Source organism: Pyrus communis, chromosome 14, assembly GCF_963583255.1.
Source record: "Pyrus communis chromosome 14, drPyrComm1.1, whole genome shotgun sequence".
Taxonomy (NCBI): domain Eukaryota; kingdom Viridiplantae; phylum Streptophyta; class Magnoliopsida; order Rosales; family Rosaceae; genus Pyrus; species Pyrus communis.
In genome coordinates, this window is record NC_084816.1 from 10,690,152 (window position 1) to 10,698,338 (window position 8,187).

The 8,187-nt window shown below is 36.5% G+C and overlaps 1 protein-coding gene across 1 annotated transcript; it reads left to right on the forward strand.

Moving 5' to 3' along the window:
• Window positions 1-5,994: 5,994 nt before the first annotated feature.
• LOC137716179 (2-oxoglutarate-dependent dioxygenase 19-like) lies at window positions 5,995-7,666 on the forward strand. The gene is made up of 2 exons (XM_068455588.1): window positions 5,995-6,351; window positions 6,636-7,666. The coding sequence occupies exons 1-2, from the start codon at window positions 6,103-6,105 to the stop codon at window positions 7,446-7,448; spliced, it is 1,062 nt and encodes a 353-aa protein (XP_068311689.1). The 5' UTR covers window positions 5,995-6,102; the 3' UTR covers window positions 7,449-7,666.
• The last annotated feature ends 521 nt before the right edge of the window (window positions 7,667-8,187 follow it).

Consider the following 8,187-nt stretch of genomic DNA (forward strand, 5'->3'; position numbering starts at 1 on the left):
AGTCGGAGTCACCTATAGTGACATGTACGACTTATCCATATCACATCAATCATGGCTAGCATATAAGTCGGAATCACCTATAGTGACCTGTACGACTTATCCATATCTCATCAATCATGGCTAGCCAATAGCTCAATAAGTATACCTGCACACGAGTCGGAACCACCTAAAGTGGTCTGTACGATAGGACTGGGTGTAAATAAATACACTCAAGTGCTACGATAACGTGAAGACTGTGCGAATAATCACGGGTCACCTACGAGTCGGAACCACCTAAAGTGGTCTGTACGATAGGACTGTGCACCTACCTTGGATCCAAGGTGAGCGTAAAGTGCGGGAGGTGAACATCACATGAATGACTGTGCCCTGGCCACGGGCGGGAGCACTAACACCGGGGTGCAGGTTTATGAGCTCTCAATGCATCTCAATATAACATGTGCAACTCATGGCAACCAGTACGACAATATCGAAGTTGCCTAACACATAACTGTAGTCATGCTATAACTCAAGTGGTGGCATCAGCCATCGCTTTGCCGATTTATCGGAAAATCGAAAAGGGTGGCCGGAGCACTATTGATTTTCGTCAACTTTCGTGGCGTCAAACCGCCACACACCATGGTTAATCAAGGTGGTTCTTGGGTGGGTTTTGTAGAGAGGAATGAGAGCTTCAAGATGGTGGTGGTGGCATCGAAAAACTCCACCGGAGTTGGCCGGAATCGGCCTTGGAAAATGGGAACTCGTGGTGGGTGCGGGTGGATGGGAAGCCACTTCCTTTGCCCTTTTTTTTTTATTTTTTATTTTTTATTTTTTTATTCTTTCTTTCTTCCATTTCTGATTGGGCTTCACCCCACAAAGTAGAGATTTAATTTAAATAAACACTAAACCTTGAATGACCAATTTCGAACGTCCGTAACTATACCGTTATAATCCGGACTCGCAAACGGCTTTTGCCTATACGTTCGTACCAATGAGTACTACGAGGATATGCTAAAAGAATAAGTCCCACATCTCTCAAGTCGATGGTCAACGGAAGTCAAAGTCCTTACCTCTAGGGCAATTTCGTAAATTCAGGCTTTTAAAATAAAATAAAAACATAAAATTTGGAACGGGTTGTCACAATCTACCCACCTTAAGAAAATTTCGTCCTCGAAATTTAAAATCATCAGTCCAATGTAGAATACTCAAAATTAAAGAGATATATGTATGTAAATACATACACTAGGAAGACATCAAATTATAGCGACTACATAAAAGATGATGACATTCCATCATGATCGGAGTGTAGTGACTCTTCTTTCATGCCTCCAATTCCTACTTTCCTTTTTTTTTTTTTTTTTTTCTTTCATAAACATGTTCAAAACGTAACGCACTTCGAAATTAAGCATGTAATATTTTTGGGTCAAGCCCAAACAACAATTAACGAATTAAATAAGTAAATACAAATATTAACGTAGAATAATCTACTTGTTTACTTGCTTAACAACCCAATGAATAAGTTATTAATATTACGGTCTGCACCCCACAAAACCGACAATTCACTGTTGTCTTGATAAGCAAGTAACAATTCCCGAGGGTGCAATATTACCATCTTGCCCCTCAATGGGAAATACACATACCAGCCTCGATCGTACTCATTCACTACCTTCTGAGGCAACATCGTCAATAACATAAATTTTCTACATCATAATCTCAATCAAATATTTGTTCGCAATAATCTGTTGTAAATCACAAGCTGCACATACAATATTTGTATTATATTTCGAAGGATACCATACTTCTAAACAGGAATGTAACCGTAGTTACTCATAATTCTAACAAAAGTATGCGTCCATTAAATATGCGCTGTGCGTAAAATCTCCATACATCAACTCCAATGATACCATAGTTAACCCGAAATTGTAACTGTGGTTACAAGTGACTAGAATGGAGATAAGGATATACTGCAACCATGCTACTGGTGCGACAAACAAGATGCAACTCGTCCACAAAGGTCTGAGTAACTCATTTCAAACTAATCGTTAATCTAGGGGTAAAAATGCAATACTGAACAACTTCTAATACTCAAAACCTTCATAACGACTTCCAAAGGCTTGGAAGTGAAACATGTAACACGATGAAATATAAATTCACCAAGATGATAATCTTGTCAGGTTTCTGTTTGCTGAATTTGTATAGAAGTCTAGGAGTAGTTTTCTCAAAAAGTCATCGTCCTCTGGACGCAATTAGAAAATTGTAGTTGCCCAAGGAAGTTTGAACTCTATATCCTCAATATCCCCACAACATTAATCAAAAACGGGGTGCATCTAGAGTGAGGATTCATTTAGAACACATCAAAGGGGCCTCGAATTTATCTCTTCCCTACTTTTACATTTGATCACGTCACAAAGAGAACTTCTAGATCACATCACCCAAAGAGGTTGACTACATCCCACTTCTATCTTAGTGGTCTTCACAAGTGTCTTGTTGTTGAAATTTCAACACCCATTTTAAAGAAATAACTATTGCCAATATTTCAATTTCTAGAGCAAGAAGAATATTGTCTTCTACTTAAGTAAACAACCACCAATTGGAACATCATATAAGCATATCATTGGTTTAGCATCACGATTAATGAATTTCACATTCTCTACATATACAACATATCTCGAACTGAGCATATACAAAGATACTTCCTAACTCCATTCATACAAAATGATTAAAATCATTTGAACCATTTCTTGATAGATTAAAGGTAACTCTCTATATCGATACTCATATTTCCCAACTAAATAGAATAGGACAGGCTGGAAGTGTGCGAGAATAGATACACAATAGTGCACTCATAGATGCTAATTTAATTCTACTATTGCCTCTGACAGAAGTAGCAACATGATGACTACCTTTGCAACGATATTTTTTCTTGAGTTACAGAACTGCCCAGGGGTTGCTAAGGCCGCCTAGCCTAATATGTTTTAATCATTGTTGGGCCTTACTTTTCATTAAAAAAGGATTGAGCTTGTTTTCACATTAAATAAATAAATGAAAATTTATTTCCCAATTTTAAAAGAACTATCAGCCAACTTTAAAATCTCTAACTCTAACCCTAGCCAACATAAACTATGCGCTATCGCACTTCTTCTTCTCTACAATTGCAGATTTTACAGGGCTCCCTCTCTCCCTCTGTCTCTTCCTCTCTTGTCAAATGTTTTAGGTTGACTCCTATTCTACGCACGTAGAGAAGGGAAAAGAAGTAGCAACATGATGACTACCTTTGCAACGATATTTTTTCTTGAGTTACAGAACTGCCCAGGGGTTGCTAAGGCCGCCTAGCCGTCCTAGGAGGCTGTCAAGGCGCTGCCTAATAGTCTAGTCGAATTGTTGAATGATTTTGGTGAATTCATGGCAGTCAACCGCCGTTGAGCGCCTAGGTCAATTTTTAGAACACTGAAGATGACAGAGAGTCTATAGAGAGTCCCACTTTTTGGAGTCTCTTTAGCATTTCTCTTATAATTTTTGGAAAGAATTAATTTTTGGGTACAAATTTCTATAAAGATATTTTTTGGAGAGTGCTATCCATGCGCATATTTCTATTTCTCACACACCCCTCTCAATTTCCCACCATTGGATCAAATGAATTGAAGAAGATTAATCACAAAAAATTAACAAGGGTTTGTGAGAGGTAAAATGAGTGTGTGAATAACACTACTTTTTTTTGTTTTTTTTTTTAAAAAAAAAAATCCCAAAGTAGCTTGGATTCGGTAAGTGGGATGAATTTTTACATGTTATTATATTTAGGAAGTGCTATATTCATACTCATTTTCACTTTCTACACGCCCTTACTAATTTTTTGTTATTAATTTTCTTTAACTCATTCGATTCAACGGCCGAAAATTGAGAAGAATGTATAAAAAATACGAATAAGTGTGTAGATAACACTACCTTATACTTGTAGCGTTGAAGGACGTAACCATTTGCTTGCCAAGTTTGCTTTGTTTTATAGGAAAACTAATGAAAAAGGGCTTGAAAACTTTGAGTTTTAACGATAAGGACAAAATAAAAGGTAAAATGAATAGTACTAGGTTTGACTTTTTAGTGTAAAAATATGGTTTTCATTAAAGTGAACAGTACCGTGAGCTTTTCGTTAAAATTCCTTTGTTTTATAGTGTTGAAGGACGTAACCATGTGCTTTTCAAATTTTCTTTGTTAGTTTAAATAGTATCATATATTCCAATGTGTTGTAAAATCGACGATGTGTGTACAATGGAATAAATAAAACAAGACACAAAATTTACGAGGTTCCTCTATAGTCAGTGTAACTGGAGTACGTCCTCGGGCAGCAGTAGTGCTTTCATTATAATTTTGAATAATAAGAATACAAAGATAACTCTATTTATTCTCTCCTCTCCTCTTCCTCTCTTTCTCTTCCCTCGTCTCTTTTTCTCTGTGCTCTGTCTACATTGATAGTAGTCGGAGTGCTCTATTTATAGAGCAACTCCGTATTATTACATTTTGAATAATTACACCACACCTTTAACAAATGATCTCCACATATCAATATTCTGCCAAGGTTTTCAATAATGTGGCAATGTTTTCAATGCTATGACAAGGTCTTCAATATTGTGGGCATTCATTACCCACTAGTATTTTCAACACAATGTCGGTTTTCGAGTAAAAATAAAACAAAAAACATTCAAATGTTGAGGTTTTCAATAATGTGGCAATGTTTTCAATGCTATGACAAGATCTTCAATATTGTGGGCATTCATTACCCACTAGTATTTTCAACACAATGTCGGTTTTCGAGTAAAAATAAAACAAAAAACATTCAAATGTTGGTGGGCTGATAAGTTTTGACTATGCTTTCTTGCTTAAGTTCCTGCCCTCGTCGTGTACCCGCAGGAATCCCACGATTCTAAAAGTCCTCGCAACTTTTGAGAGCGCAAAATATAGCCATACATAATTTTCATAAAAGGTGGACTGGACAACATACACGTTGATTTATTGCTAAATATGGTTGATATTTTAACTTGCAAAATATACGGGTGGTGCCGGTGGCACACTCAAGACTTGTGAGGACTTTTGGAATCGTGGGTTCGAAACCCATGGTAAATAATTGATTACCAGGCTTTTTTAAAACAAAAAAAATGGAGGTTTCAGGTTTGAAACCCGTTGCTGGTGTAGAAGCCAGACTTGTGGCTAAAGGAATGCTGAAATTCCTCTGTGAGTTTTCCCGACTCTCAAAAGAGATGAATAACCATAGCTTGCCACCAGTTTTTCTTATTTTTAAAATTAAAAAAAAAAACATTGTTGAAAATGAAGAACTGGTCTTTGATTATCAAACTAATTGGATACTCTTATAGACCTATTACATTACTCTTATAGACTCATCATTCCATCTCAGAAACTTCATTTTGAAATTGATTAGTTTAGTACTTAACTATATTGTATAATAATTAGATAGCTAATTTCTCAAAAAAAAAAAAAAACCAAAAAACAAAAGAACAAAACAAAAATACTACTTTATTCTTGTAGACCGGTCATTTCAATGTTTTTTTTTTTTTTTTCTTTTTTTTTAATCTCGATAAGTATGAGAAGGTTGGCCACCAACACCAAATTAATTAGTGATTCCTAAAGCTTACTTCTGGATTTGGACCCCATCTGCATCTTTTTTATGATGATCCTAAGAATAAATCTTATCCAATAATCATTCATTTTGCGGTAATAAATTATTTTAAATTATTTATTTAAAATTAAACAAAAATAATATCACAAACAAACTGACCGCATGATATACGATAAACGATAAATAGATAAAATATGAAGATGCGCACAAATAGCATATGGAGAAAATCCTCGTCCCTTACTTCTCACCACAAAATATAGCCATACATAACTTTCAGAAACGGTGGGCTGGACAACAAACACGTTTAATACGGATTTGGAACACGACAAAGTTGATGACATACGTCCCAGCTTCTTAGCGTCTAGCTAGCTCTATTAAATGGAACCATTTCCTTCGTTTATCATCACAAAAGTTTCATCTCGATCGACTTACTCATAATTCTTTTTACTCATCCTCTTCTGATATACATAATATTCTCTGAGTCTTTGAAATTTGAAGATATGGCTCCAGTTGCTGCTCAAACCATGGATGTAAAGAGCATCAAATCGGTTGCGGAATCACCCGCTCTCAGCTCCGTTCCTTCTGCTTATGACTTCAACATAAACCCCAATGATGAAGCAGATCCAAACGATCCTGAATTTGCAATCCCCATAGTTGATATGTCTCTTCTCACCTCGGGATCTCCTGATCAACGGTCCAAAATAATCCATGACCTCGTCAAAATTTGCGAAGAATGGGGCTTCTTCATTGTAAGTAGTTTAACTAAGTGCTAACTACTTCAGTTATTTATAGGAGAAATATTTGAGTGACGGTTGCTAGTGTTTTAGAGTTACTTATAGCAATTTGATAAAGAAAACAACAAAATTGATGTTTTCGTCACATTTTCAATAAAACATTTATATTATCTCTCTAATAGAGATAAGATCCACATGCGCATCTATTAGAGAGGTGGGATAAATGTGGTATGGATGTAGCATTACTCGAAAAAAAAAAACCAAGCTAATTAATCATGGTCACGATGTATTCATTGCAGGCAATTAACCATGGTGTCCCAGAGAGTCTAATGAAGGGGATGATTGACGCATGCCATGGATTTTTCAGCCTCCCAGACGAAGAGAAGGAGGAGTTTAAATCCGGAAATGATGTGCTGGAGATGTTCAAGTACGGAACAAGCTACAATCTTGCATTAGACAAAGTCCTTCTCTGGAGGGATTTCTTCAAGGTGAGAGTACATCCCGAGTTCTACTCCCTCTACAAACCGGCTTGCTTCAGTGAGGTTTCAATGGAGTTCAGCAAGAGAACAAGAGAAGTAGCATTGGAGATAACACGCGCAATCTCCGAAAGTTTGGGACTGGAGCCCAACTACATACATGATGCGATGAACATGGATCGCGGCCTACAAATGCTCGCCGCCAACTACTATCCGCCTTGCCCTCAGCCAGAACATGCAATTGGTATACCACATCACACTGATCATGGCCTTGTCACCCTCCTCATCCAGAATGAGATGAATGGCCTCCAAGTTGAACATAACGGCAAGTGGCTCACCGTCAATGGCCCTGCCAACGGTTTCTTTGTCAACCTCGCTGACCAAATGCAAATTCTTACTAATGGCAAATACAAGAGTGTGATGCATCGGGCAACTGTGAACAACAAAGCTACGAGGATATCTATTGCCATACCACATGGACCATCTGTTGATACACTTATCGCACCGGCACCGGAGTTATTGGAAAAAGAAGGTCAAGCTCCGAAATATATTGGAATGAATTATAAGGAGTATATCCAGCTTCAACAGAGCGGCAAGAACTACATGAAATCCACCTTTGATCACATACTAGCGTGACTGAGCTTTATACACAGTCCCATGGCTTGGTCACACTTCAAACGATCTCAACCATATTGAAAGATCTGCAGCTTCCCTTTGATTTCTTTTTCTTCGAACTGTTTTTATTCTAAATTTCTCTTCTTTTGTTTCAATGATCATGTCATATCGGTGTTGGCTTGATGTGTTATTAGCACCAAACAGCCTTGTAGTTCAATAATATCAAACATCACAGACTAGCAGCCAGTTTCGATTGAAACCATTTCCTTACCAGTTTTGCTTTGTTTTATAGTGTTGAATAGGCCTGGCAATTCCTAGCACGACCCGACAGTCCAACACGACACAACACGAAATTAACAGGTGTTCGAGTCGACACGATAACGAATCGGGTCGTTATCAGGTAACCCGATAAGCACTTGTTAAGATAACGGGTTGTTCGGATATATACATGGGTAACACGATACACGAAAAGCAGAATATTAATTTAATAATTTTATAACCCTACAAAAATACTATAATAATTATATATATATATATATATATATATTAATTTAACAATTTTATACCCCTAAAAACTATAATATATATATATATATATTAAATTAACTATAATAATTATAATAATTATATATACTATAATAATTATACCCCCAAAATATTAACTATAATAATTATATATATATTAAATTTTAAATTAAATTTTATACCCCTAAAAACTGTAATAATTAATATGCATCATGCCACTCTTTGAAGAAAAAGG

Excerpts from the sequence above, each read along its gene's own strand:
- LOC137716179 (XM_068455588.1), top strand. The coding sequence starts at position 6,103 with ATGGCTCCAGTTGCTGCTCAAACCATGGATGTAAAGAGCATCAAATCG. Across the intron at positions 6,352-6,635 it reads AAGAATGGGGCTTCTTCATT|GCAATTAACCATGGTGTCCC; the intron begins GTAAGTAGTTTA and ends TATTCATTGCAG.